Raw genomic sequence first — 27,775 nt, 5'->3', positions numbered from 1 at the left:
GGCACCTTTTACGACAGTCGCGCTTTACGGCAGTTTTACGACAGTCGCGCTTTACGGCACCTTTTACGACAGTCGCGCTTTACGGCACCTTTTACGACAGTCGCGCTTTACGGCCGATTTTACGACAGTCGCGCTTTACGGCCGATTTTACGACAGTCGCGCTTTACGGCACCTTTTACGACAGTCGCGCTTTACGGCAGTTTTACGACAGTCGCGCTTTACGGCACCTTTTACGACAGGCGCGCTTTACGGCAGTTTTACGACAGTCGCGCTTTACGGCACCTTTTACGACAGTCGCGCTTTACGGCCGATTTTACGACAGTCGCGCTTTACGGCACCTTTTACGACAGTCGCGCTTTACGGCCGATTTTACGACAGTCGCGCTTTACGACAGTTTTACGACAGTCGCGCTTTACGGCACCTTTTACGACAGTCGCGCTTTACGGCCGATTTTACGACAGTCGCGCTTTACGGCACCTTTTACGACAGTCGCGCTTTACGGCCGATTTTACGACAGTCGCGCTTTACGGCACCTTTTACGACAGTCGCGCTTTACGGCAGTTTTACGACAGTCGCGCTTTACGGCACCTTTTACGACAGTCGCGCTTTACGGCCGATTTTACGACAGTCGCGCTTTACGGCCGATTTTACGACAGTCGCGCTTTACGGCACCTTTTACGACAGTCGCGCTTTACGGCCGATTTTACGACAGTCGCGCTTTACGGCACCTTTTACGACAGTCGCGCTTTACGGCCGATTTTACGACAGTCGCGCTTTACGGCACCTTTTACGACAGTCGCGCTTTACGGCACCTTTTACGACAGTCGCGCTTTACGGCAGTTTTACGACAGTCGCGCTTTACGGCCGATTTTACGACAGTCGCGCTTTACGGCACCTTTTACGACAGTCGCGCTTTACGGCACCTTTTACGACAGTCGCGCTTTACGGCCGATTTTACGACAGTCGCGCTTTACGGCCGATTTTACGACAGTCGCGCTTTACGGCACCTTTTACGACAGTCGCGCTCTACGGCCGATTTTACGACAGTCGCGCTTTACGGCACCTTTTACGACAGTCGCCCTTTACAGCACCTTTTACGACAGTCGCGCTTTACGGCACCTTTTACGACAGTCGCGCTTTTCGGCACCTTTTACTACAGTTTTATGACAGTCGCGCTTTACGACAGTCTCGATTTACGGCAGCTTTTGCGACAGTCTCGCTTTACGGTTTTATTTACGACAGTCCCGCTTTACGGCACCTTTTAGGACAGTTTTACGACAGTCACGCATTACGGCAGTTTTACAGCAGTCGCGCTTTACGGCACCCTTTACGACAGTCGCGCTTTACGGCAGTTTTACGACAGTGGCGCTTTATGGCACCTTTAACGACAGTTTTACGACAGTCGCGCTTTACGGCACCTTTTACGACAGTCGTGCTTTACGACACCTTTTACGACAGGTTTTTCTTGCCCATCTTGGTGTTTTTCCTTGTTTTTTCTTGCTGCTCTTTTGGGTTTTTAATTAGCTCTTTCTTGCCCTTCTTGGGGTTTTTCTCCTGGGATTTTTCTGGGTTTTTTCTTTCCCATCCCGGGTTTTTTTTTCTGGGTTTTTTTTCTGGGTTTTTTCCTACCCCTCTTGGGTGTTTTTTTGTTTTTATTTTTTTTTTTCCAGCCACTTTGTAGACAGCCCCATCTCCAAAGCAGACTCAAAAACCCCTCCCGGTGGGTCCCTGCCCCACACCCCACTTTTATCCCCTCTGTGGGTCGTAGCCCTCTACTTATCTCTCAGACATCTGGGCATGCTGGTCCATGTCAGGTGCGAAAGAAGGCGGCCTTGACATCTGGGAATTTTCTGCTGGCACTGTTGTTCAACAACTTCCTGTTGTTCCTTCGTCTGGTACATTATAGAAAACCAAATATCAATGCATGATCTTTCCAGCACATTGGCCAAAACGCAACAGTTCTGCTACTCACCGTTCTCCTAAGAATGCCCAGCTCCTGGGGCTGCACACTTCGGCCTCACTCAGAGGTTGACGCTGTTGTTGCGGGGTACGCCTGGGGTAAGAGGAGATGAAGTGATGTGGCATTGCTGAAACCTGAGTGGACCCTCGCTCCTCCTCCCTACTTCCTTGACTCACCACAACTCCTCGGCCAGTGCCTGGCGACGCCTTTAACTAGGAAAAGGCAGAGACTTCATCACAGAGTCCCGTGATACTTCCACAGGGCTCAGGAGAGCAGCAAACCCGGTGCATCGGCCGGTTGGTGACTGGGCCAAAAGCGCAGAAACAGGAACAGATACTTAGAGTTGCCCCAGAAAGTGAGGCTTGAGCAATAACAACTGCTTCTGTAAGCTACTCAATGCTCACCTTGCCCACCTCACTTTGACTGCTGATATCCAGCTTTACTTCCTAAAAAGAAAAAGAACAGTGCTGTAACAGAGTTGCACTTTACACTCCCCCTGCAGAGACAAACGGGGACTGATCTGCTCAGGAGAACCTCCTCACCCAGGATGGGTGGATGGATTTTGCCCTGGATTTTATCATCTGCATCTGAAAGTGCTGCATCTGAAATCAAAGGGCTGCAGGATAACTTCACAGCTCCAAACATCTTGTGTCTATCTAGGAATATCATCTAGAGTCTGGCAACACCCCACAAACTGCAAGTCCCCGGGACTTGTCCTATTGCAGTAGGCTATGTGGCAGGGCAGAGCAGCTCCGGCACAAATATGTGCAGACACCTGTGACACAGAATGTGACAAACAGGGGGACATTAAACACGACACATGGTGCTTGTGGTGACGGCCTCGAGTGGAAAAGGCAGATGTATCTGACCAAAGGGACCCCAAGGACACACTAGGCAACACGGTACGCCGGACAACACAACGTGGACCGGAACTGTTCTGCGCTGCGCGCCTGAAAGCTGCCATCAAAAGTAGAGCCTCTCCCTTCAGCTGTGTAAGAGGCCCCTTGGAGAAGATTGCTTTTCCCTCTGCTAATTTTTAAGTCTGTCCCAAGAACTCCCAACCTGCTACTCTCCCATCGTCCCATCTCCAAGCCATGGCCCCCAACTTATCTTTTGGATGATCGGTGATGTGGATCCACGTTGCACCTGAAATCCTGAAATGAGTCTGCCTCGGAGGGCCCCGTGATGGCCTGTTAGCCACTGGGTCAGCTACAATAAAGAAAACCGAAACCAAAGTATGAGTTCAGAATTATGTGGGCCAAATCCCAGCCAGTCAGCTACTTGCCCTCTCCTGAGTGTGCCTGGCTCCTTCAGGCTCCAGCTTCATCCTGATTCCAAGGCTGTGGCCTTTATTAGGGGTGGCACCTGGGTTAGAGAAAGGCAAAGGTAAATCCTGTGAGTGCAGTGGATGACCTTGTGTGCTTTAAGACATGTGAAAACCGGGGGAGGGGGGGGAATGTGTCCTCAAATAAACACCCTTTCTCACCCTGCTGCCTTCAAATCTCTCCCCACCCCCCCAAGAACTCCTAACCCTCCCTCTCCCAGTCACAACCCTTAACTCACCTGAAGCGTCAATCTCAAACATCATCTTTGACGCTGGGCAGATCCCTCTTGTGACATGATGAATCTGCTGAACAAAGTGTTATACTTGAGACAACTGGGAGCCTCTGGAAGATGTGCTCCTCCTAAAAAATAATAAAAAACAAAACAAGAACAACTCCAGGACTTGCAAATGCACTTTAGCATCCCTAAACACAAAACCCAAAATTGTTAACTTAAATACTCACTGCATTCCATGCTGTTTTCTTCAGTCTCTTCCAAGCCTCTGTTGCTTTAGATGCCCAGAAACACCTGCTGAAAACAAGCTGAGATAAGCTGAAAGAGCCTCCTCACTGAAATGAGAGGAGAGCTCTCACCCCAGCACATCCCAGAGAGGGAATGAAGCCCCTCGGACAAGGCTGGGGTTAATATACCCCTGATGGTGCCCACCTCTCATTCCCACGGCACCCAGGAAAAGGGAGGGGGCTAATCCCACCGGGTATAAAAGCCATCAGAGCAGCTGCAGCTGTTTCGCTCCTCTGACTCAAATTTAAGGGGAGTAAAGGGCTTGTTATAGAAGAAAACTCTTCAGAAAAATAACAGCGCTTTCTTTTTTGCAACAACTACTTGGAGCAGAAGAACAGAAAACTGGTAAAACATAGAACTTTGTGTTAAGGTTACACAGCTAGCTAAATTGGGTAATTTGCTGTTAACTTATATAATTATTCCTTGGTGATTACTAATTAGTACATCAGTTGTACATGCTGCCTAGCCTGCTCAGGTGCTGCCCCTTAGCAAGAGGGTTCTTCCCTTGGCATTTTCTCAAAGTGATGCTCTATGCCCAGGTTGGCCTAGCAGCTCCCTAGTCCCTGCTGGATGCTTCAACCATAGCTCCCGGAGGGATGCTTGGGACACCCCCGTTACCCCCTCTGGCCTAGCAGCTCCCTGTCCAGGTGTGCCTGGGTAACCCTCTGAAAGCAACTGGTCACATGGGGGGCTGCCAGACCTTGGAGTGGGGGATGAGGTGAAAAAAGGTCATGTGGGGAGTTCCCTTCCCTACACAGCCCTTCGTCTGCCCCTTAAACAATGGGGTGCCAGACTTGCCTTTCCTTCTACCCCAAAATTCATTAAAATTCTAAAAAATCTACCCCAAAAAATACCTTACAATTCCCTCAAAAGCCCTAAAGATACCCTACTCATAAAAAGTCCTAAAATTACCCTCAATAGTCCTAAAAAAAAATCCCTAAAAATCCTTCATCTCCTGTCAAATGAGACATGAGGTTAGGAATTAACTTGGGTTAGAAATCAACTTCAGATTTAGGTGGAATGCGCTGTTTTGTTTAACTTGTTTAGTCTGTTAGATTTGCTGTGTTCAAAAAAGCCTGTAGCTCTCAAAATTGTCTCAAACAAGGTGAAAGGAATGTGAGCTTCCAAGCTAGAGGAAAGTAAGAGGGGCCCCTTGGACCTTGAAATAAGAAGCAAGCCAAAACTGAGGCTGCAGGACACAACGGACAAACAGCGAGCTCTCTGCTCAAGGACTCACATTAACTAATTGTAATGCAATGAATATGCATGAACCTATTGCGAAACTTAGTGCATATGCAATAGGCTGGGGGAAAAAGGAGAGTTTGGACTCTCGGATTGCGCGCATGTTCTTTAAGGAGTTATCCTGCATGCGTCCGACGCTGAATAAAGATACATACCCACTTCACGACTTTTACTAGTTGTGGAGTTTTTTCCGCAAATCATGCGGACCTTGTGGGAAACCTGAGTTATGTCACCAGGGCGGGGGGAGTGCGGGGGCTGTAGGGATGATGGAGCGGGAGCTGCGAGCGGCACCTGCGGGGCAGGGGGCCCCGGGACAAGTGCGGCACCCTGCAGACTCCTCCCGTAAGGGTCCAATGTTTATTTTGAACATTTATCCTGCAGCTGGATAGCTCAGGTAACAACCCCTCCGTTGCCTTATCTGGCCTACCTCTCCATTTCCTTCCATTATCTTGGCTTCCACTGCCTCCCCTTGCCTTGCCTGGACCCCTTGCCTGCCCCTCCCTTTGCTCGTGTTGCCTTTACCAACCCTCCCTTCTGTCGTCTTGCCTTCTCCTCTGTTGTTTTGCCTTGTTTAACCCTCCCATGCATAGCGTTTCGTACCCTTCCTTTCTTTGCCTTACCTACCCCACGCTTGCCTTGCCTTGTATTGGTGCCCTCTTGAATTGCCTCTTCCTTCTTTGCCTTTCCTCACCGACAAACCTTTCCGTTCCCTTGCCTTGCCTACCCCTCCCTTACCGTTGCCCCCATTTCGACACATGACTCGAGGGGCGCGGGCGGTGTCGTTCCCTCCCTGCCCCTCCTCGCTTTTCTCTCCCTCGTGTCTTTGCGTCGGGAGAGTGCTCCTGAGTGCGCCCGCTATGTTCGGAGAGAGCGCTCCACCCTGCAGCGCCCGCTCCTCCAGTCCCTCGCTCTGGGGACGGCGCTGTACTCCCCTCCCGCCCCCGACAGCTCTAAGCCAATCGGTTGCCAGGCACACCAGGCCTCGGCCAATCAGAGCCCTTCATGCTTTGAGTGGCCTGTTGCCAGGCTGATCAGCAGAACGCAGCGCCCCGCACAAACCCGCCGTATCTCGCAGGGCTGTGAGCCCAACCCGGACCGCAGCCTCTCCGGGGAGGGCTTTGGGGAGCGGGGAAGTGCAAATCAGCCAGACCGCTATCTTCTGATGCTGTCCGAGGGCTGCGGCTGTGGCGGGTGCCGAGAGTGGCCGGTCAGGGTGGGGGCAAGGTGGGCTTCAGGCGTTCCGGAGGTTTAGGGGGTTCCAGGAAGAGCCGGGACTTGTGGGTTCAAAAGCACAAATTTTATTAGGAAGAGGTAAATGGGGCCCTTCCACACTGCATTGACCCAGGCATCCGGGGGAGACCCAGCTATCTGGGGTGTTGAATGGGGGCACGCAGGGATCAGGTGGTCAGGTGTCAGGTGAGTTGGGATGGAGTCACGCAGGGTTCAAGAGAGTCAGATGGGGTTAGGTAGGGTCACAGCTGGGGTCATAGCCGGTGTCAAGGTGAGGCATAGGGTTGGCAGGGGTGAGGCCGAGGTCAGGTGGGGTCAGTCAGGGGGTCACAGTCAGCCAGGTTCAGGCAGTGTCACACAAGCTCAGGTGAAGTCAGGTGTATTCAGGAAAGGTCAAAAAAAACTCAGGTGAGTCACAGTGTGTTCAGAAAAGTAATAAAGTGGTCAAGTGGAGTCAGGCCAGGGTCAGGGTAAGCCCGGGGGCTGGCAGGGCACCATACGCAGGCGAAAGGAGGGGCAGCGCAGCACCGTGCCCGGCGAGCCCCTCAGCCCCGGCAGTCCCTCTGGGCCCGGCTCCAGACGGAATTCCCGCAGGATCAGCCCCAGGAACACGAAGAGCTCGGCCCGCGCCAGTCCCTCCCCCGGGCACGATCGCGCCCCGCAGCCGAACGGCAGCAGCGACCGCGAGGGGGCGCCCGGCGCCAGGAACCGCTCTGGGGGGCGGCGGGTCAGCTCCGAGGGGTACGGGGGCACCCGCAGGATCGGGGGGTTCCGGGGGGGACCCGCAGGCTCCGAGGAGTACGGGGGGACCCGCAGGGTCAGGGGATTCCGGGGGGGACCCACAGGCTTGGGGGGAGCGGGCGTGATGGGGGGACCCAGGACTTAGGGGCGGACCTCCACAAGTTTGGAGGGAGCCTGGGGGTTCCCCAGGTTGGACTTCGGGGTTCAGAAGGGAAACATGGGGGTTTGGGGTCACCGAAGGGCTCAGAGGGAGCCTAAGACTCGGGGGAGACCCCAGGATGATAGAGGGGATTCACGTTTGGGGAGGGTTCAGACACCTGATGGGGGTCTCAGGGGTTTCGGCGGGGGGGGGTAGAGGGGAGGAACAGGTTTTGGGGGGATACACAGATATATGGGAGAACTAATGGGGATGGTGGGGGGGAACCACAGGTTTGGGGGAGGGGGTGTGGGGTTGGGGTGGTTCAGGCATCGGGGGGGGGAGGGGGCACTCATGACATAAAGGTGTTCCCAGGATACCCAGGAATCAGGGAAAACACCGTGGCTGGGGGAACCCAGTTTGATGTTTGAGGAAACTCAGGAGTTCAGGGGGGGCACTCAGAGTGCAGGCATACCCACATACCGGGCAGGAAGACCTCAGGGTGCTGCCAGATGTCAGGGTCCTGTTGGGCTGCCAGCAGGTTGGGGATCAGGACAGTGCCGGCTGCCACGGGGAGCCCCCCAAGACTGGAAGGGGACAAGGTGCATGGAGATAGACTGGGGTCTGCTGGGGGCTACTGAAAGCTACATGGGCCATACTGGGACCTACTGAGGCTCTCTGGGGGCTCACTGGGTATGACTGGATGTCTGTTTGGGTCTACAGGGTCTATACTGAGATCTGGTAGGTGCTACTGGGAGTTACTGGGTGTCTGTTGGAGTCTACTGGGGCTCTCTGGGGTCTCCTGGGATCTATTAGGTGCCTACTGAAATTTACTGATGCTATACTGGAATCTACTGGAGCCATACTGAGACCTACTAGAATTTATTTGGGGTCTACTGGTATACTGGGTGGGATCTGCTAGCGCCATACTGGGATCTGCTGGAGTCCTACTGGAGCTCTCTGGTATCTACTGGCTATCTGCTGAGGTCTACTGGGGCCATACTGGGGTCTACTGGGCTCACTGGGAACTGCTGGACCCATCGTGAGCTTTTCTGGGGGCTACTGGATGTCTACTGGGGTTTAGTGGGGCTACCTTGGACTTACTGGGATATATTGCAAACTCCTGCTGGGATTTCTGGGCTCTGCTGGGGCCTACTGAGGCTATTCTGGGATCTTCTAGGATCTACTGGGTGTCTGTTAGGGTCTACTGGGGTCATTCCAGAACCTGCTGGGGCCAAGTGGAATGTACTGGGGTTATACTGGGGCCTACTGGGACCTAATAAGTCTTACTGGGATTTATTGGGCTCTGTTGAAGCCTACTGGGTCCTAAAAGGACTTACCAGACTGTACTGGTCTATTGGAGTCTACTGTGGCCCTACTTCTACTGGGCCCTACTGGTAAGTATTCTGCATATTCAGGTCTTACCCAGGCCATGCTGGGACCTGATGGGTCTTAGCGGGACTTGCTGGAGTCTAATGGGCTCTGCTGGGTTCTCCTGCACCCTGCTGATGATACCAGGCAGTCCCTTCCTGTTCTGTGGTGGTTGCCCCTCACCCAGGCTGGCTGGTGGCGGCTCCTCCCTGCCCTGGTACCTGGTGTGGCGCAGGGCGCAGTGGGGCAGCGCCAGGGGCGCAGGGGGTCGCAGCCGCAGGGTCTCGCTGATGGTGGCCTGAAGAAGGGGCAGGCGCCCCACGTCCCCTGGCCCAGGTGGTCCTTGTGCCCCTTGCAGCTCCGCCCGCAGCCGCGCCTGCAGCTGCACAGGTGTGCCATGTCTGCCATGGGGCACCAGGGGAGGGGGTGCATCCCAGGGGGCACACAGTGGCAATGGGATGACAGGGCGACTCCCCAGAACCCCAGACCCCCCCAAACTCACCAACCTGCCCCTGGGACTCCAAACCATCCCCCAAGCCTGGCCCTCTCCCTTGGCAACCCCCATGGGGCACCAGGGGAGGGGGTGCATCCCAGGGGGCACACAGTGGCAATGGGATGACAGGGTGACTCCCCAGAACCCCAGACCCCCCCCAAACTCACCAACCTGCCCCTGGGACTCCAAACCATCCCCAAGCCTGGCCCTCTCCCTTGGCAACCCCCTTGAACTCCCAGATCCTCCCCAGACCTGTCCTGGGACCCAACCCCCCCCCCTCCCCAAACTTGCTCCTCCCTCCTCCTTGGGGACACCCCTGAGCCCCCAGATCTCTCTCTTGGGACCCTCTATCCCTGGACCCTGAGCCACCTCTCCATGGAAACCCCAAACCAAGGAGACACATAGGGACACAGACACAGCTCTGAAATGTCTGAGACATCCATGGGGCACCTCAGGGTGGTGCAAGGGCACAGTGTCAGCCATGGGGAGGAGGACATGGGGGACATGTAGGACACAGGTGGGGATATGGGACCCCCAAGTACACACATGGAGCCCTGGCACTGTACAGGGGACAGAGGGTGCTCCACATCATCTGGGGGCAGAGCACCAGGAAACCCACAGAGAAGGGAACATGAGGGACACATGGAAAACAGGATGTAGGGGGGGACACAGGACCCCCCAAGGCTGCATGGAAGATATGGAGGGACATGTGTTTCACCTCGGGGCGGTGCAGCAGGAAGGCCACAGCCCAGCCCAGCGCCGCCGCAGTGGTCTCGGTGCCCCCAATGAACAGGTCCACCAGCGCCATGTGCAGCCGGGGGGGGCTCAGGGGGCACTCCCGTGCCCCATGGTTACGCCCCAGCAGTGTCCCCAGAACTGTGTCCGGGGGAGGGGAGGGGCACGCCTGGCAAAGGGGTGACACGTATTGGGGGTTTCTCCTGATCCCCAGCTGCCCCCAAACACGGGAGTCTCTTCCAAACCCCCAGGTCCACCTAAACCCCTGGCCCTCCCCAAGGCCTTACATGCCTCCCAGACCCCTGGCTCCTCCCATCCCCTTGGGTCCCCCCCAAACCTCTGTTTCCCCCAAAATATGTGGGTGCCCCCAAGCCCCTGGGTAGCCCCCAAACTCCTGGTTTCCACACAGAACCTGAGTCCTTCCGGACCCCCATGTAGTTTCCAAAGCCCTGGGTTTCCCCTGAGGCTCTGTTCCAACCACGCTGCTCCTGACCTCGGGCTGCCTCCCAGCTCCCCAGGCCTCCCCACCTGGTGCCGCTGGATCTGGGTCTCCACAAACATGTCACGGTGCTGGACAAGCTGCAGCAGCTTCCGCAGTCCCGGGTTGGGCAGGGCCTGCGCACAGGGACTCCATGGGGACCCCCACCGCCAAGAAACCTTTGACCTCAGAGAGACACCCACTCCCCCAGAGATGCTGCCTGAGTGTCCTGCGCCCCAGAGAAACCCTATGGCTGCTCCCCTGGGCCATACAGACCCCTCCAATGTCCTATAGGCATCCTCAGCTCCATAGAGACACTTTACCCCACCTCAGCCCTATAGAGCCCCCACAACTGCCCCTCCCAGGCCCACAGAGATCCCCAACACCATATAGACCCTGTAACACTCACCCTAGCCCCACACAAACACTATCACCCCTGTCCAGCTCCATTAGTTATACAGCCCCTTCCCAGTGCCACAGACACCACCCAAGCTCTCCATGGACGCTATAAGCTCTCTGTCAGCCCTCCATACCCTTCTCCAGTCCCACACAGATCCTATAACCTCACTCCCAACCCCATATAATCCCACCAGCCCCATATCTTTCCCATGGGCCTTATAATCCCCCTGAGACTCACAGCCCTTCCCAGGCCCCCAAGGGCCCCTAGTCCCCCTGTAGACCCCCACACTTCCCTCATTGCCCCCATAGGGGTCTATAGCTCTGGGCTCCATAGACTCTCATGCAGCAAAAAGGCCACAGCCCCATAGCCACCCCCAGGAGCTGCCAGGCTCACCCGCAGCAGGGGCAGCAGGTCCAGCACCCGAACACTGCTGTGCCCCCAGACCTGCAGCAGCTCCCCCAGGCAGCGTGAGAAGGCCCGGAGCTCCCCTGGAGGGGGAACCTGGAGGAGGACACACCTGTGTACTGCCCAGTACTCAATTGTCTCTGGATCCCCCAGAACACCCCAAACATCATTTCAGACATTCGGGTCCCCTCAAATTTCTGTGTGCCCCCAAACCCCTGCCACCCACACACAAATTGGTCAGTCCCCCCAAACAGCTGGATGTTCCCTCCACAAACTCCTGGGTCCCCCCCAAACCCCTGGGCCCCCATAAAAACTGGCATCCTCCTCCAAACCCCTGTCTCCATCCTGGGCCCCCCGCCAGATCCTCACCAGCTCCCCAAAGAGGAGGCGTGCGATGGTGCTGCAGGTGTGGAAGGTGAACACCTCAAAGGGGTCCAGGGGGGCCTCCCCATACGAACGCAGCTCCTGGGGGAAAGAGAAGGTTAGAGAGACCCCCAGAGCAAATAAAGGGGGACTCCAAGGCTGGTTTAGGGGGTCACACAAGAGAAGTGCAGAGCTCTGAGGGAGTTATGGGGACTCACAGGGATAATGCCCTTTTGGGGTGCAGAGGGTGAGGTTTGGGTGGGTAAGTTTTGGGGGACAGTGATGTGGGTGCAGGGTTTGGGGATCAGGTTTGGGATGCAGAGATTGGGGGTTGAGTGCAGGGGGTAGGGTTTTGGGGGCAGTTTTCAGATGCAGGGGACATGGTTAAGGTGCATGGGTGGGGTTTGGGTGAAGGGAGTGGGGCTCAAGGTATCAGTTTTGGGGTGCATGGGCCAGGGTTTTGCTGGTCAATATTGTGTGGGGATCTGTTTTGGAATGTTGGGAGGATCAGTTTTGGGGGTGTCAGGGCTGCAGAAGGATCATTTTGGGCAGAAGTCGGTTTCAGGGTCTCACCTCACATAACTCCTGGCCCTGCAGCCAAAGGAGGGGCCCGAGACGCCCCCCAGCCCGTGCCAGTGCCCCCCGAACTGCTCCCCGCTGCCGCCGCCAGCCAGGGCAGGGGTCTCCCAGTGCCAGGTCCCGGCCCCCCTGTGACACCAGCGACCCTGGGGTTGGGCAGGAGCAGTCAGGGACCCCCAGAAACCCCCCAGCCCCTATAGGGACCCACCTCCAATACAACAGGGGTGTGCTACAGGGCCCCACTACCTCATAAAGCCTCCTTCAACCCCATAGCCGCTTCCTCCATAGGACCCTCCTAATGCCACCCTGGAGGCTGCAGAGTGTGTCTGGTGGGGCAGAGACCTCTAGAAACTGCCCTAGCCCCTACAGACAACCCACACCTCCAGAACTGCCCCCCTCCTCCCAGTACCCATGTCCCCAACTCCATAGAGACCCCCTCCCAATCCCGTAACAACCTCTTCAATCTCATGGGGATGCCCTCAAAATCTATAAGGACTTGCCATCCCACAGGGCCCCGCCAAACCCTTAGTGACCCCCCCGAGCCCCACAAAGAACCCCAGAAACCACACAGTGACTCCCTTCAAATCCCCCGAAGGGCTTCACTACAAACAGGATACTCCCCAAACCCCACAGGAACCCCCCCAACCGCCCCCCCCCCGCCCCCATACCCAGATAACTGTGGGGGCGCCCCAGCCAGTCCCCCCAGTGCCGGACCAGCGCCTCGCGGATGGTCGCCACCGAGCTCGGCACCAGCACCTCTGCAGGGAAGAGGAGGGGCTGGGGGTACTCCAAAACTGGGGGAGATCCCAAACCAAGTGGGGAGTCCTGGCGTGGGATTTTGGGGGGAGCATCGGGGGATTAGGGCCCCAAGAAAGGTTTGGGGGGTTTGAGGAGAGGTCCCCACGGCAGGGGGAAAGGGCAGGGTTGGGGGTTCGGAGAGTCCCTGGGGAGCAGGGAGGGGGGTTTGGGGGGCTGTGGGGTCCCGGGCGGTTGGTCAGGTGCCGGGTTCGGGGGTCCCGGGCGGCTGGGGTGGGGTCGGGTTCGAGGGTCCCGGGCGGTTGGGCTGGGGTCGGGTTCGGGGGTTCCGGGCAAGTTCGGTCGGGGTCGGGTTCGGGGGTCCCGGGCGGCTAGGTCGGGGTCGGGTGTTCCTGGCAGGTTCGGTTGAGGTCGGGGATCCCGCACTCACCGCGACCCGCCGCGCGCAGGCGCAGCATGGGCCCATGCCGCCGCGCCAGGCGGCTCAGGTGCAGCGCCCCCTGTGGGTGCAGCAGGTGCAGCGCGCCCCAGCGCGGGCCGCGCCCATCGCCACGCCGCGACAGTCGCGACAGCAGCGACAGCAGCAGCAGCGACAGCACGCCCAGCAGCAGCGCCGCAGCCGCCATGGCCCGCGGGGGGGGACGGACCGGAGAGCCCTTATATTGGGGAACCCCGCAACAACGCCCCATGCAGCCCCACCCCCTAAGTCCCGCCCCTCTCAGGTGGCGCACAAGCACCCTACTACGATAACCCCCCACCGCAAGCATAAAAGTGGACCCTGGGCCCAGCCCCATAAAGAGCGCCCCTTAAAACCCCACCCCTCGAGGCTCGGGCCTTACACAGGAGGCTTAAAGCCCCGTCTCAGGTCAAGCCCTGCCCCGCACCGGCCGCTCTGCCTTTGTAAAGGGGAGCCCTGCCCCCCGGCCCTGGAGGCAGCCCCCCATCCTCCCCATCCTCTATAAAACAGACCCGTACTACCTGCCCCGGGATCCCTGCCTCCTGATGCATTGATTCCTCCATAAAGCAAACCTCTAATCCCTAACCCCCCAAAATGACCCCACCACTATAAAAGTGCCCCCTCAAGCCCTGCCCCTCCAAACGCCACCTTATAAAGGGGACATTTTAAGCTTCACCCTCCTCCTCACCTCCCCAAATATCCCCTATTCCAATTCCCACAGCCCTCGTGGAGGTGCTCCCACCCCCCCTTAAGTCCCTGCACCCAGAGCCTCCACGGGTGCCTGCCCCCAATTTCCCTCACTCCAGCAGCAGCATTTGAGGATCAGAGACATTTATTGGGGTCCAGCAGTAGTGAGGGAGGTCTCCAATAGAGTGTGAGTCCTAGGGATGTCCCCTTGGGGGATGATGTCCCTCCAGTTCCTGGGTCCTGGAATGATTACAGGTGGGGACCCACAATAATCTGAGAAGTGCTGAAGTCAGGAAAGGAACCCCCACCCAGGGATGTGTTGCCCGGGGAGTTTGTGGGGTGCCATGGTGGGGGCCCTCAGGAGGGGTATTGAGAAGGGAGTTCCAGGTGGGGGATGTCTCAATGTGGGGATCTCCCAGGGACCCCCCAATAGGATTAGGGATGTGAAAGTGTCAGGAGGGGTGGGTGTGGGTGGGTGCCAGGGATTGGGCCATGGTGTGGGGATCCCGGGGGTGTCCTTCATCAGACGCTCCCCCTCTGGGGCCCTTGCAGGTGTTGGGCTAGCTGCAGGTCCTTGGGGAGCAAGAGGATGCAGTGGGCAGTGAGAACAGTTATGAATCCTCCATCACCTGCACTCTGAAGCCCCTCAGCATCTCCTGACCCCTGGGCAGCATCTCCCAGGGGCAGAAACCCCCTAAACACACTCTCAGGGCACAGGGTCCTTTCAAATCCAGCCACTGGCAGCTCAAACACCCTGTACCCCTCAAAGTGGGTAGTTGGCCCCATTATCAAGTGACCCTCTCCCCATACCCTGACAGACCTCCCCCTGGGAGAAGGGGCCCCCCCATAGCACTTCCCACAGCCCTCCATCCATGGAGGTCACAGACCCCCCCCACTACAAACCTGTCAGCCCCATGGGCTCTCCCTGAGCCCCAACAACGTCCCCTTAGCACCCACAGATATCCTCCTAGACTTCCCTAAGCCCCCAGAGCCACCCCCAGAACCCCCAGGATCTGCCACAGCCCCTCTGGACACCCCCACCCCCCGAGTACCCATAGCTCCCTTCCAACTGCCCACAGAACCCTCCCAGCCCCCCACCCCCACCCCAAACCCCCACAGGAGGGTTCCCCTTGGACCACCTTTGGTCCCCCTGCCGCACCAGCTGACACGGGGACACGGGGAATGTTGGGGGACATAGGAGGACATGGGGGACATGGTGACAGGAGGGGGATATGGGGGACATGGGGACATCGGGGTCATGGAAGGCACAGGAGTCAGAATGATGTGGGTGGCCGTAGGGGACATGGAGGGGGGGCTGTGGGAGACATCAGGACATGGGAAGACAGGATGGGGACATCCTGATCTGGGGCCATATCACCCTGGGGAGACCTCGGGGACACCCCAGGAAGGGGGACAAGGGGGTGACATCCTGGGGAGATCTTGAGCGTGGGGGCTTGGAGGGCACCCCCCTGGCGACATCCACTGTGGGGAAAGGGGACACAAAGATAGCCTGGGGGCATGGAGACAGCGCTCTAGGGACCCCCTAATGGGACAGGGAGCCAGTGCCACTACAGGGGAAGGGGCACAGGGAACATGCATCCCCTGGGGGATGGGTGGACGCAAGGACATCAGGAGGCACACAAGGACACTGCAGGAGGACAAGGCCATATGCTGGGGGGAAGGCAAGGACGTGGTGGGGCTGGAACAGTGTGGAGGGGGAGGCTTTGTGTAGGGGTGGTCCCAGGGGCCTCCAGGGAGTCTTTAGGGGGGCCCCAGGGTGGATTTGGGTGGTGCCAGGGGCTTCTCAGCAGATGTTTTCACATCACAGGGTGGATTTGGGGGCATCTAATGGGGGTTGGAGGGTCCTGGGAGGGGGTGGGGTTCCCCGGCACTCTGGGGTGTATGAGGGTGGGTTTAGGGGGTCTGGAGGGGGTTTGAGGGTTCCGGAGAGTCTTTGTGGGGATTCTGAAGGTGGAATTTGGTGTTCCAGGGCAGACTGGCAGGAGGGCAGTCTGGAGGGTCCCAATTGGTGTTTGGGGGATTCCTGGGAGGGAGGGAGGGAGGGAGGGAGGGAGGGAGAGGTTTTCAGGTTACATTTCGGGGCTGCTAGAGGGTCCCAGGGAGTAGAGGGTGTCTGGGGCAGGGGGGAGGGGTGTCTCATGGTGAATTTGAGGGGTCAGGATGTTCTTGAGTAGATTAGGAGTGTCCCAGGGATTGTTTGTGAGGATCCCAGGGTTGATTTGGGGGGTGCAGGGTGGATTTTGGGGGTCTAGGGGGCTGCAGCGTCCCATGAGATATTGGGGGATGATGGGGATTTGTGGTTTCCAGAGTTGCCTTGGGGGGACCCTGATTAGATTTGGGGGACCAGGGAGGGTGACAGGGGCTGGAGAGGGGTCCTGATGGATGTTGAGGGTCCCAATATGGATTTGAGGGATTCCTGAGGGGCTGTTGGAGGGTACCAAGGCATCCCTGGAGGATTGGGGAGATTCAAGGGCATCCTGGGGAACATTGGGAGTCCTGGGGTGGATTTGGAAGGGTCCCAGGGGCTGTTTGGAAGGGTTCCCAGAATGGATTTGGGAGTCACTGGGGGATATTGAGGGGTTCCAGAGTGGGAGGAAAGGCAGGTGTCACAACCCACCAGTCAGGGGTGGCAAATTCTTTGTAAATTTTCATCAGGCTGAACAAAGACCCCAGACACATGTCAAGGGGTCAGCCTCATGAGGCACAGTCACCCAGAGATGCAGACAAAGCTCAATGCACATGATCCATGTGTAGGAACCTTACATGGAGCATTTCCTTGTCATTTCCCAGTTCACTGGCAGTGCTGGTCTGCAGAGACAGAGGGGCATTGATGAAGTGCCTCACCTGTTTCAGGAGCACAAAGACAATCTCTCTTCCTCCCTTGTACTGGCTGTAGAGAAACTGTCCTGGGAGTTCCAGCAATTCACCAGTTCAGCACCCCAGCAGAATGTCCTGCCTCCACCCATATGGACCAGACTCTCAGCTATCAGCAGGCACCCTTTCTCCCTAAAGGTAGGATGGAGAAGGTGTGAACCACTCAGACACCAGCAGCCCTCTCCTGCCCCTGAACAGCTGGGCTGCTTGCCCCAGCACCTTTAAGAGCTGGGTCAGGAACCAGCAGTCCTCACCAGTGCCTGGAAAACCAGTTCATCTCCCAGAGCATCAGGGAACCAGCCCCTCCCAACCTAGGTAGGCACACAACACACCTGCCTCCACCTGAGCCCCACAGCTGCCCAACTCAACCAGATGCGCACTGCAGTACCAGCCCAGAGCCCTTCAGCCCTCACAGAAACAGAACCCACTCCTGGATGGCTTCAGGGGGCAATCAGTGGTTTCATAATAAAGGCAGAATGATAAACACAGACCAGGAGCAGAGTCATCTGGGTTTGCTGCTGGTCGCTGAGTGCCACTGCCCCTCCCATACTTACAGGCGCAGGGCAGTGGTTGAAGGAACAGAACCCTTCCCCAGCTAAAACACTAAGGACCCCCCATGGATCAGTTCAGTCCTCAGACCAGCTTACTCTCTTCCCTCTGGATCCTCCTGGGGTGCCTGGTGTAACCACCCCACCAGCAGGGGTCCTCCTGCCCCTCAGCACCTTCTATTCCCTCCCCCACCAGTGCCAAACCCTGCCCTCCCCAGCTAGCGACAGAAGGGAACGGCTATGGTGTGTGTAATTTAACTCGTTTTATTTAGATTCGAAGGTAACTGCGGCCCAGTGGGACCGTGACCCAGTAGAAACGCAGCAGTACATCAGGACTGGGGTGGGAGCGGGTGAGCTGCAGCGGGCTGTGGCGCCCAGGCTGCCTGAGGAGCCGTCAGTCGGTGAGAGAAGGGTTTACGAGAGCTGCCCACAGTCGGTGATGGTGATCTTCTTGCTTGTTTTGCCATCTTTGGAGCCGCAGCGCTCCATGGCCTCCACCACATTCATCCCCTCCTTGACGCGGCCGAAGACAACATGCTTGCCATCCAGCCTGCGGAGAACCACCAGTCACAGCCGGTCCCATATCCCCCAACACAGGACATCTCCCAGATGCAGAGCCCCAGCTCCTCCTCCCACAGCCCACGACTCACCACTCGGTCTTGGCAGTGCAGATGAAGAACTGGGAACCGTTCGTGTTGGGGCCAGCATTGGCCATCGACAGGATACCAGGACCCGTGTGCTTCAGGATGAAGTTCTCATCTGGGAACTTCTCCCCATAGATGGATTTGCCTCCAGTGCCATTGTGGCGTGTGAAGTCACCACCCTGTGAAAAGGCAGTATTTCAGGGCATGGGTGCAGAACACTCTGGAACTGGGTGCAGGCAAATGGCAGAACCAATCCATCTCCAAAACCTACCTGAGTGCCAGACTGCCTCACCTACCCACCTACCCACCCACCACAGCAGGAGCACCACGCACCTGGCACATGAACCCAGGAATGATTCTGTGGAAGCAGGACCCCTTGTAGCCAAATCCCTTCTCACCAGTGCTCAGAGCACGGAAGTTTTCTGCAAAGGAAATAAAACCCCACCATGAACAGATTTGTTGAGTTTGGGGCTCAGTACAGTTGCCGTGGAGCCAAAGTTGTTTTACCAACCTGCTGTCTTCGGCACCTTGTCTGCAAAGAGCTGTAAAGACAGGAAAAGCATTTGTCAAATCCGGGCTGGCCACTGCCCCCCACTCTCAGAGGCCAGTCCAGACACTGCTCGGAGCCCAGGGACCCCCACCGGGTGGGGGCTTCTGGGCCGTGCCAGCAGCTCTAGATTCCTCCCCGTCTCACACCGTTATCTGCAAGCTCTGAACTAACAGATGCAGCATCGCTCATCTCACCAGCGGTGCAGAGAAGGGTTCATTCTGCTGGCCTGGATTAAATTAAACATTAATGTGCCCAAGACTTCCTGGGCGGGGCGTGCGCGCCGCCTCCCAACGCTTCGGGAGGATTTTGGGCTGGATGCGCCGCCCGTGGGGGAGCGCGGCCCCGAATCCGCAGCAGCCGCGGCGCCCGGAGCAGGCCCGGCCGTGCCAGGGATGCTCTGCGCCCCGGGCGGGGTGAGAAATGCTTCGCCCTCCAGCGACAATCCCGCAGTGATCAGGTTGCCGGCACTCCCCGCCGACATCCCCAGACTCAGCAGCACCGCCCGGGAGCTCGACGCGGCTTATCCCGATGCTCCGGGGGCCTTGCGATAAAATGGCGGCGGAGCCGCCACGGCCGCAACCCGCAGTTGGGGGGAACTGCCGCGCCCCCCCCGGCCCGGGGCGGAGCGGAGGCGCGGCGGGAACGCGTCGGCAGCGAGGCCGGCGGAAACGGGGATCCAGCGGCACCGGACCAGGTGCGCATGGACTGCCTCGGGCGATGGCGCGCCCTGGGCTGGCACCGCGCCGCCGCTCCTGGAGCCGTCCGAGCGCGACGCTCGGGGCCCTTTGTTCGCCCCACCGGGCCGGGGGCGCCCCAGCCCCGCAACCACCAACGCGCCCCCGCCGCGCACGCGCGGCGCCGGCTGACCCCCCCACCGGCCCAGCGCGCCCGGCGAGGAAACGGCAGCGGCGCCCACCGCCCCTCCCCGGCCGCCTCCCGCGCCCACCTCGAAGGTGACGCGACCCAGGGGCTCGTTATTAGCGGCGATATCGAAGAAGACGACGGGGTTGGCCATGGCGACACACGAGCAGGGCAGCAGAGACTCGTCCGTACGGCGGGCGCAGCGCAGCAGAAGGAGCGCAGTCCCCCGCCGCCCCTTATATAGGGTTGATGAGGGCCCGCCTCCCTCGCAGAGCCGACCAACGGCCGCTGGCAGAGTGGCGGAGTGGCGGGGCAGGCAACCAATCGGCGGTACCGCCTTTGAAAGGGGGGGGAAGGGGGAAAAAAGCGCGGGCGGGGTGGGGGCCGCGGTCCGGCGCTGGGCAGGGCGCGGCGCGCATGCGCCGTGCGGAGAGCGAGGAGTGGCGGGATGGCGCAGGGGAGGCGGGCGCGGCGCTGGGCAGCCGTGAGGGGAGTCTCGGGGGATGCGGCGGCACCAGGGCCTCTGGGGCTTGGAGCTGCGGCCCAGCCGTAGCCGCCCACCCCCCAACGTGCGGAGACACCCGATTGTCCTCCTCCGCCGTCGGACTGCAGCACCGCCCAGCCGGCCCCGGTTAATGATTGACGCCACAGGTCCGGTTCACCGCCCAGCCCGGCCGCCGCTGCTCGGCGATAGGGCAGGATTCCCTCGCTACTCGAGACACACCTCCCCCCTCTGCCCGTACAGAGGCCTGGATCCTCCCGCCACCCGAGGGCCTCCCCTGCGCGCTCAGAGGGGTGGCGGGGCCAGCCCCACAGCGGGATGACAAAAGATGGGGGACACGCGTGACCCTGCAGAAGGATCCTTTAATAGCCATCGGGGACATACAGGGCAGCTCGTCGCGGGGCAGGGGGAGCTGAGCTCCACACCCCATGCCAGACCCGTGCGGTTAAAAGGGGCAGCAGCATTTGCACATTGATAGGGGGGCACGGGCAGCCCCGCACTTGCCTTTAAATATGGGGAGTCTCGGGGGAGCAGTAGTGTTTCTACACTATGTACAGCCTTGTGCTTCTGGGGGGGCTCAGCCCCTCTGTCCCATCGCAGCCCTTTGAGAAAGCCCCCACGGTAGGGGGTCCCAGCTCTGCAGCGGGCAGGGGCACACAGTGCTGCCCCCCAGCCCCGGGAGGGGGGCGAGGATGGCTCAGTTATTCTCGAAGAGAGAGAGGAGGTCATCGTTGCTGCTGCTGGGGAGGTCGGGGGGCCCCAGGTAGGAGAGCAGCTCGTCAGGATTCGTCAGCTCAGGCAGGAGCTGGGGGTGGCAGTGTGTGATGATCGGCTCCCCGCAGCTTCTGCCCACCCCCCTGCAGCAGCTGGGGTCCCGAGCCAGCGGCCGGACCCTTGTCCACCCCCCTGAGTACTCACGTCGAGGGCAGCCTCGGAGCCATCGCCCGCCGCGGCCATGCTGGGTGCGGGGGGGAAGACGAGGTCGGCGGTGTGGGCCGGGGCTCCCAGGGGCGGCCGTACCCCTGCGCCCCGAGAGTGCAGCGTGGAGCTGGGCTGGCTGCCCGAGGGAGCACTGTGCAGCCCCGTCTGCACGACGGGGTGGGATGGTTCCATTCGTCCCGCTGGGGGAAGCTGGGGAGTGTGCGGAAAGAGCATAGTCATGAGACCCTCCCTCCCCCGGGACCCCCCAGCCCACACAGAGTGAGACATGAGGGTTTGTGGGGAGTCCCTCCACCTATAGCCCAGCTGACCTGTGCAGGCAGAGTGGGCACAGGAGGCTTCTCAGGGGCCAGAAGGCTGCCTGGGATGTTGGGCTGGTAGGAGATGGAGGAGGGGCCTGGTGTGAAGTCACTCAGCGTTGAGGGGCCAGGGACACCAGGGGCAGCAAAAGGCTCTTGGAAGCCCCCAGGACCCAGAAAGCTGGAACCTGTGAGAGGAAATGGGGCAATTGGGGGACACACACACAGGGATGGGGTTCAGTCCTGTCCCCCATGGGTGCCCCCCGTACCCGGGGTGCCGTAGTCGGTGGTAGCCCCCACTGGAGGTTGTGACAATGCTGGGAAGGGCACAGAGCCAGGCCCCAGGGCCGCAATCATCTCCATGATGTTGGGCAGCACCATGTGTGCAGGACTGAGTGTCCGGCACCGCTTCAGCGCTGGCCCCTCCGGCTCCTCCTTGATGTGGACGTCAGGTTTCATAGGGACGGGTTTCCAGCTGCAGGTCGGGTCGATGGTGATCTCCTCATGCTCTGAACTGGGGACAGCAGGACCACAGGGGAGGTGAGGCTGGGGGCACTGGCTGCATAGCCACCCCTGGGGTGGCACAGGACTAGGCATGGAGGGACAGACAGCCAACGGGAAGGCACTTACTTCTGAATGTAGATCAGGATGCCCAGCATGTACTGGTCAACCTCCAGCCCCTCCAGCAGGGCTGTCTTACTGCAGGCAGAGAGAGAACAGATTGAGGTATGGGAACCCCCACCAGACAGGAACCTCCCCCTAAGGCAAGAACTGTTCCTCTCCCAGGGCAGGAAATAGATTCCCCACAGGTAGTGAAACACACACCCATGCCCTGCAGGCAGGGACAACAGGGCATGGCCCCATTGCAGACCCCACTCACTTGCAGACAGGACACCGCCATGTTCCCCTCTCACAGTTGAGCTGCAGGTATGACTCCAGGTCAAAGCACTGTGGGGAGAGCAGCAGTTGAGATGGAAGAGGCAGGATACTGGATACAGCACCCTGTCATCACCACGCCCTACCTGTATGTGCCGGCAGTCATGACCCCTGGCTGGAAGCTGGATCCTCCGGAAGGTGATAGGGCATTTGAGGGACACCTTGATGGCTGTCTGCTCCACACCATCCTCACCATTGGGCCCTGGTGTCCCTGGGATGGTCCCACTGCTGAAGTTGCGCTTGACTGGGAAAGTGAGGGCGAGGGGCACCAAGGGTCAGAACCAGGACCCTGGGATGGGGGTGGCACCATGGTGGCACCTGGGCAACACTGCAGCATTACCCCCATCCTGCTGTGGCCTCCCTGCCACAGTGCATCCTGCTAAGCCCCAGGTGCTCACTTTTGGTGATGCAGTGCTCAGCAGGGAGCAGGCGCTTCTTGATAAGCCCCTGCAGCACCGAGCGCACCGAGGGCCGGTGCACCAGCTGCAGGACGAACAGGTGGGACTGTGGAGAGACAGGAGGCTGAGCTGCGGCCCCAGCCAGCACCCTCCCTCTCCTGGTACCCTCCTGGTGACTCACACAGCAGCAGGCGGTGACAGTGATCTGGATAGTGTTTCTGCCAGGCTGGCAAACGTGCTTCAGGTAGAGTGGCTTGTGGGAGGTCTTGTTGTCACCACGCTCGATGGTGAGCGGCGTGGCATTGACGCTCACCTGCACGGAGGCCGGCCAGTTGGTGTTCATCTGCCGGTCCTCGTGGTGGTAGCACTTGAACTGCAGCTCCAGGTCAGGCCTGGGGACAGGCAGGTTGTGGGCAGGGGGTGTGTCCACATGTGTCACCACACCGTGCTGCTCCCTGCTCTGAGCCACGCAAAACCATGCAGTGCTAAGCCATTCCATGTTACACTGAGTCATATGGCACTGTGACAAACCCCAACAGCAGCACAGCACTGTGCCAGGCCACATCCCACCATGCTGTGCCATGCCAAGCCATGCCCCAAAGCACCAGGCTGTGCCACAACGTGCCAAACACCATGACACCACGCAGAACCACAGCAGTACAGCTGTGCCAAGCCACACTTCACACCGTGATGCAGGGACAGTGCTGTGCCCAGCCATACCAGACCACACATCCCCGTGCCACATGGCACACGCAGTGCCCAGATGTGCTGCAAGCATAGCCCCACTCCACAGCACACGGTGCCATAGAGCAGCCCCGAGCAGCACTGTGTGACACTCCAGAAGATGCCCCCCAGCATCCCCACCTCATCATGAGGGTTTTGTAGACAGAGTCACGGAGCTGGAAGACGTGGTTGCTGACAGCCAGGTTGTGCTGCAGGCGGAAGGGCTCCAAAACCACGCCGTCCCGCACCGGGAAGGTCAGCCGCAACTCTTCGCCGGGGGCCGGCCCTGCGGGACGCCGCCATCAGGGAAAGGACACCTTCCCCGGGCGTCAGCCACACCCTGGCCACGCCCCAGCCGCGCTCCGCCCACCGAACAAGGACCCACCTTGCAGGGAGCCCAACCTACGCGACCCTGCCCACCCTGGACACCGCGCCCCGGGCAATACAGGAAGCCCCTCCCACCGAAAGCGGCCCCACCCCTGGGGACCACCCCTCTCCCACCCCTCTGGAGGAAGCCCACCCCACCGCACATTCCTCCCGCTCGCTCCAGGAAATCGCACCATAGCCAAGCCCCTCCCGATCCACCCTAAAAGCAGAAGCCCCCACCAAATCAGCACTCCTATAAAGCCCCGCCCCCTGAGGCCACACCCTTTTAGCAAGCCCCTCCCACTAATCACAGGCAGCCCACTCCTGCCTCAATCAGCCCCCAAACCCCGGCAGTGGCCACGCCTCTTCTCTGAATTCCCTCCCACCTTCCATTTAAGGGGAAAAGGCCAGGGAGCTGTCAGGAGCGAGGTCTGCACGGTACACACGGGGGGTGATCTCTGCAAAAGTCCCCCTCACCCGCAGCAGGGACACCCACCTGAAGGGGATGGGTGCAGGGGGGCAACGCTGGGCTTCATGTCTGCCAGGAAGGGTGACTTGACATCCTGCCCAGGGGACGCATAGGTGGGGATGCCACTGCCTGGTGTCATGGGCGGCGTGGGGTTCCCGGCCAGCGGCGAGCTGGGGTAGCCCGGCAGTGACCGGCCCGGCTGTAGAGGCAGCACGTGCCCTCAGCGTCCAGCCAGGCCAGCAGAGCCCCCGCGCCGCCCGCTGCCACACTCACCCCATTGACGGCTGCTTGGCTGTAGGTGCTGAAGCTGGCGCTCTGCCCATTGAACTGGTCAGGTGGCTATGGGAGGAGAAGGGTCTCCAGGGGCTGGCACCAAGGCATGGTGGACACCCAGACCTCCACCCCTTGCCCACGTTCCCCTGTGGTACCTTGTAATAGGGTCCAGCACTGACTGAAGTGGAGAGGTACTGGCCCACACTCTGCTGCAGCCTGTGGCCAGGGTATGAGGGGGACGGAGCGGAGGACTGGGGGGCGCTGGGGGCATACTGGGCACCAGCTGCAGCGTACTGCCCGCCCTGGAGGTACTGCTGCGGTGGGTACCCCTGTGGGGCCAGGGAGTCAGCACCAGTGGGAAAGGGGCCCAACCACATGCCATAGCCCTCACCAACGCGGCACTCACCTCATTGGAGTACCCCCGCTTGAGGCCCTGGCGGGGCAGCTGCTGGCTCTGGGGAGGTCCAGGGTAGGTGTGCTGAGGCACTCGCTGCCCACCATAGAGGGGGCCAGTCCCGGGCGCCCGCACTGGGCTCATGCTCACAGGAGAGACACCAGAAGGGGCCACAACACCTGCCATGCCAGCTGGGCTCATGCTGTTGGGGCCACGGGGTCCAGCATGGGGCAGGAACTGGTTGCTGAAAGACTGCCCTGTGCCCATCTGCAGCAACAAAGAGAGAAGGGTCAGAGCAGGCCAGGGGGGCTGTCAGCTCCCCAGTTCTGCCACATCCAGGTTCTTACCGCACCATACTGGCTCAGCTCCTGGCTCTGTTTCTCCTGCAGTGCCGCCACCGTCGCTGTGGCTGTGGCTGTGGCTGTGGCAGCGGCAGCAGCCACAGCAGCAGCTGCTGCTGCCTGGGTGAAATCAGCAGTGGCCCGGCTGGCATGCGAGGCGAGCCCCATCCCTCCAGGGCCACTCGGGCCACCATTGTAGCTGAAGAACAGAGAAGCAGTAAGGGGAATGCAGTGGCTCTCCCTGCAGCAGGGCACATGCCAGGCCACAAAGAACAGGCCTGGCCTTACCTGGCAGCGAAGCCTGGCCCATTGGAGTAGGTGTTGCGCCCATAGACACTGGGCTGCACATAGCCCTTCCCTGGGGCCCCCTCAGCAAAGGGCTGCTGTGGCAGGAATGGTGGGGAGCTCATGCCCGAGCTGGTGCCTGCCATGCCAGGCAGCAGTGGGGTGCTGGAGCTGCTTCCCCCAGGGCCCATGGGGCTGCCAAAAACCTGGAGGGCGCAATGGGAGGCAGTGGGTCAGGCAGGGGCAGTAGCATCCAGGTGTGGGGGATGCCTGGGGTGGGGGTGCTGCTGGTACCTGGCTCTGGGAGGGGTTGCTGACACCCCAGACAGTGGTTACCACGGAGAGGGATCCCGGCGGCTGATTGGTGCTTGGTTGCCAAGGAACAGCCTCGTATGCAAATGAACCATCACTAGAAAGAAAAACAAATTAATGAAGATGAAGGACAGAGGGATGGACGGACGGAGGGATGGAGGAATTGAAGAAATGGAGAGATGAAGAATGGAAGGGATGGAGGGACAGACAAGGGGATGGATAGATGCATGGATGGAAGGATGGAGGGAGGGATGGAGGGATTGAGGAATGGATGGATGGATGGATGGATGGATGGATGGATGGATGGATGGATGGATAGATGGAGGAACGCTGCCCCGGCGCCCACCCGTGGGGCGCAGGCGGCAGCGAGGGTTTCATGGGATTCATGGAGCTCATCAGCGGGTGTGGGCTGGGTCTTCCGAGGCCGCGGCGGGCACTGCGGGACGGCGGCACCGTCTGTCACTGGGGCTGCGGGAAGCAGTGGAGCGGCGGGTGAGGGGCGGCCGCCCCCGGAGAGGCCGGGGCGGGGGGGCAGCCCGTAGGCTTCGCGACCCCCCAGCCTCCGCGGCCGGGGCTCGGCGTCCGGCCCGCGGCTGGCACGGGGCACCGGCCGGCACGCGCCGCCCCCGCTCCGGGCCGCCCCCCCGCTCCGCGCCGGCCACCGCGGCGTCAAAGCTCCCCGGGGCGGCGGGCGTCGGGGGCTTCCCCCGCGCCTGTGGGCGGGGGAAACCACGGGGACTTCCCGGGGAAGGGACGCGGCCCCCGGCCCGGCACTGCGCCCCGCTGCCCGGGGTATTTCCAGCCGGGCCCGCCAGCGGGGGGCCGCGGGGGTCACCGGCGCTTTCGGTTCCTCCCGGCGCCGCGGGAGGGCGGCGGAGACGGGGTCGCCGCGAGGAAAGACAAGGAGAGGGGAACACCCGCGGCGGGCCTGCCCCGGCTCCCGGGAGCCGCCACCGCGGAAGCACCGGCCCCCGGCGCCCCTCGCCGGAGGTGACAGCCCCCTCCGCTCTTTCCCCGGCGGCACCGCAGGGACAGGCCCCGGGGCCGGGTCCCCCCATTGCCATGGCAACCACCCCCACCACCCCCGGCACGGCGGAGGGGGCCCGCGGGGGCACCGCCAGCCCCGCCCGCCTTCCGCCCCGTCCCCCCGCCCGGCGCTCCCGCTCTCACCGCGGCGGCGGCCCAAGATGGCCCTGGCGGCGCGGGGCGCGCGCGGCTGCGCGGAGGCTGCGCGGGATCTTCAGCCGCGCGCGGCCGCAGCTCCGCGGGGGGCGGGGCCGGGAGGCGGGGCCCGGGCGTCGCCGCGCACAATGGGGCCGCGCGCTCATCAGTATGCAGGCCCCGCCCCCGCCCGGCCAGGCGCGGGTAGCCGAGCGCCGAAGGGTGCGGGCCGCGGCGGCGAGCGGGGTGAGGGCAGTGGGGAAGCGCGCGGCCCCGTGTGCGTGAGGAGCGCGACCGCAGCGGCGGCACCGCCAGACGCGCGGGCACGTGGCACCTGGCACCGGTGTGCGCGCGGGGACACCGTGTGCGACCCGGTGTGTGACTGCGCAGCCAGGGGGATGCGGCGGGGCGTGGCACGTGTACCCCCCGACCTCACCCCTGCACTGAAAGACCTGCAGAGCCGAAAAGCGGCGGTGGGTTCTGGGGACACCGACAGCGAGTCCCAGCTGGGGCGCCCTATCGCCCCCATCCCCCAAGGGCTCCTGCGGGAGGATGCGGTGGGCTCGGGAGGTGCCAACAATGAGCCTCGTTCCGGACGTCACCTCCCTCGACTCCACTCAGGATCTCCAATGAGAGGACACGGCACCCAGCACCAGCCCTGTCTGTCCCTGTGGGGGCTCAGAGCTGGGGGATGAGAGGGGAAGAACATGCTCCCCGAGGACAGGCAAAGCTGAGACATGGGCACAGCACACTCACACCTGCCTGGGCCCCCAGGACATGCCCCATGTCCTTCCTTCAAGAGGCTGCACATGGACAAGTCGAAGACTGAGAGGAACTGGGAAGAACCTGACTCACTGCACTGGACAGTAGAAGAGCTGTGGAGACCAGCCCCTCTTGTGGGGTACAGGACGCCCCCAGAGAAGAGTCCCAGGGAGCAGACATTCCAGGGCTCTGGGGGGCCATGGGTCTTACCCACCATGGCAGCAGGCAGCCCCCAGACC

The 27,775-nt window shown here is 60.5% G+C and overlaps 3 protein-coding genes and 1 long non-coding RNA gene across 14 annotated transcripts; all 4 read right to left on the bottom strand.

The window, feature by feature from the left end:
* Window positions 1-1,734: 1,734 nt before the first annotated feature.
* Window positions 1,735-3,090, bottom strand: LOC141731944 (uncharacterized). Its single transcript, XR_012583832.1, has 3 exons — window positions 2,137-3,090; window positions 1,973-2,053; window positions 1,735-1,892 (listed from the first exon to the last, which is right to left on the bottom strand). It is a non-coding gene; the product is annotated as an uncharacterized LOC141731944 (long non-coding RNA).
* Window positions 3,091-6,322: 3,232 nt separating this feature from the next.
* CYP21A2 (cytochrome P450 family 21 subfamily A member 2) lies at window positions 6,323-13,437 on the bottom strand. Of its 6 annotated transcripts, none has more exons than XM_074559165.1 (10): window positions 13,165-13,435; window positions 12,647-12,736; window positions 11,973-12,124; window positions 11,406-11,501; window positions 11,025-11,132; window positions 10,282-10,368; window positions 9,737-9,922; window positions 8,747-8,901; window positions 7,638-7,741; window positions 6,323-6,990 (listed from the first exon to the last, which is right to left on the bottom strand). In XM_074559165.1, exons 1-10 carry the CDS (start codon window positions 13,421-13,423, stop codon window positions 6,743-6,745), a joined length of 1,485 nt encoding a protein of 494 aa, XP_074415266.1. In that variant the 5' UTR covers window positions 13,424-13,435; the 3' UTR covers window positions 6,323-6,742. The 6 variants fall into 6 exon arrangements, with proteins under 6 accessions (XP_074415266.1, XP_074415265.1, XP_074415269.1 ...); XM_074559164.1 differs by having other exon boundaries at window positions 8,747-8,907; window positions 13,165-13,433; XM_074559168.1 differs by having other exon boundaries at window positions 8,747-8,907; window positions 11,973-12,107; window positions 13,165-13,432.
* Window positions 13,438-17,569: 4,132 nt separating this feature from the next.
* On the bottom strand, window positions 17,570-19,620 carry PPIA (peptidylprolyl isomerase A). The gene is made up of 5 exons (XM_005496527.4): window positions 19,462-19,620; window positions 18,477-18,507; window positions 18,299-18,387; window positions 17,972-18,144; window positions 17,570-17,871 (listed from the first exon to the last, which is right to left on the bottom strand). Exons 1-5 carry the CDS (start codon window positions 19,528-19,530, stop codon window positions 17,736-17,738), a joined length of 498 nt encoding a protein of 165 aa, XP_005496584.1. The 5' UTR covers window positions 19,531-19,620; the 3' UTR covers window positions 17,570-17,735.
* A 600-nt stretch (window positions 19,621-20,220) lies between these two features.
* On the bottom strand, window positions 20,221-27,696 carry ZMIZ2 (zinc finger MIZ-type containing 2). Of its 6 annotated transcripts, XM_005496526.4 has the most exons (19): window positions 26,784-26,914; window positions 25,960-26,081; window positions 25,596-25,710; window positions 25,305-25,507; window positions 25,023-25,215; window positions 24,688-24,942; window positions 24,437-24,610; window positions 24,282-24,347; window positions 24,036-24,207; window positions 23,315-23,459; window positions 22,632-22,842; window positions 22,451-22,556; window positions 22,139-22,296; window positions 21,997-22,064; window positions 21,747-21,815; window positions 21,386-21,630; window positions 21,129-21,304; window positions 20,797-21,009; window positions 20,221-20,683 (listed from the first exon to the last, which is right to left on the bottom strand). In XM_005496526.4, exons 2-19 carry the CDS (start codon window positions 26,007-26,009, stop codon window positions 20,576-20,578), a joined length of 2,727 nt encoding a protein of 908 aa, XP_005496583.2. In that variant the 5' UTR covers window positions 26,010-26,081; window positions 26,784-26,914; the 3' UTR covers window positions 20,221-20,575. The 6 variants fall into 6 exon arrangements, with proteins under 6 accessions (XP_005496583.2, XP_014129331.2, XP_074415162.1 ...); XM_014273856.3 differs by lacking the exon at window positions 25,960-26,081 and having other exon boundaries at window positions 26,784-27,696; XM_074559061.1 differs by lacking the exon at window positions 25,960-26,081 and having other exon boundaries at window positions 21,129-21,271; window positions 26,784-27,696.
* Between the last annotated feature and the right edge of the window lie 79 nt (window positions 27,697-27,775).

This window comes from Zonotrichia albicollis, chromosome 26, assembly GCF_047830755.1.
Source record: "Zonotrichia albicollis isolate bZonAlb1 chromosome 26, bZonAlb1.hap1, whole genome shotgun sequence".
Taxonomy (NCBI): Eukaryota; Metazoa; Chordata; class Aves; order Passeriformes; family Passerellidae; genus Zonotrichia; species Zonotrichia albicollis.
This window is presented reverse-complemented; position numbering and strand designations above follow the sequence as displayed.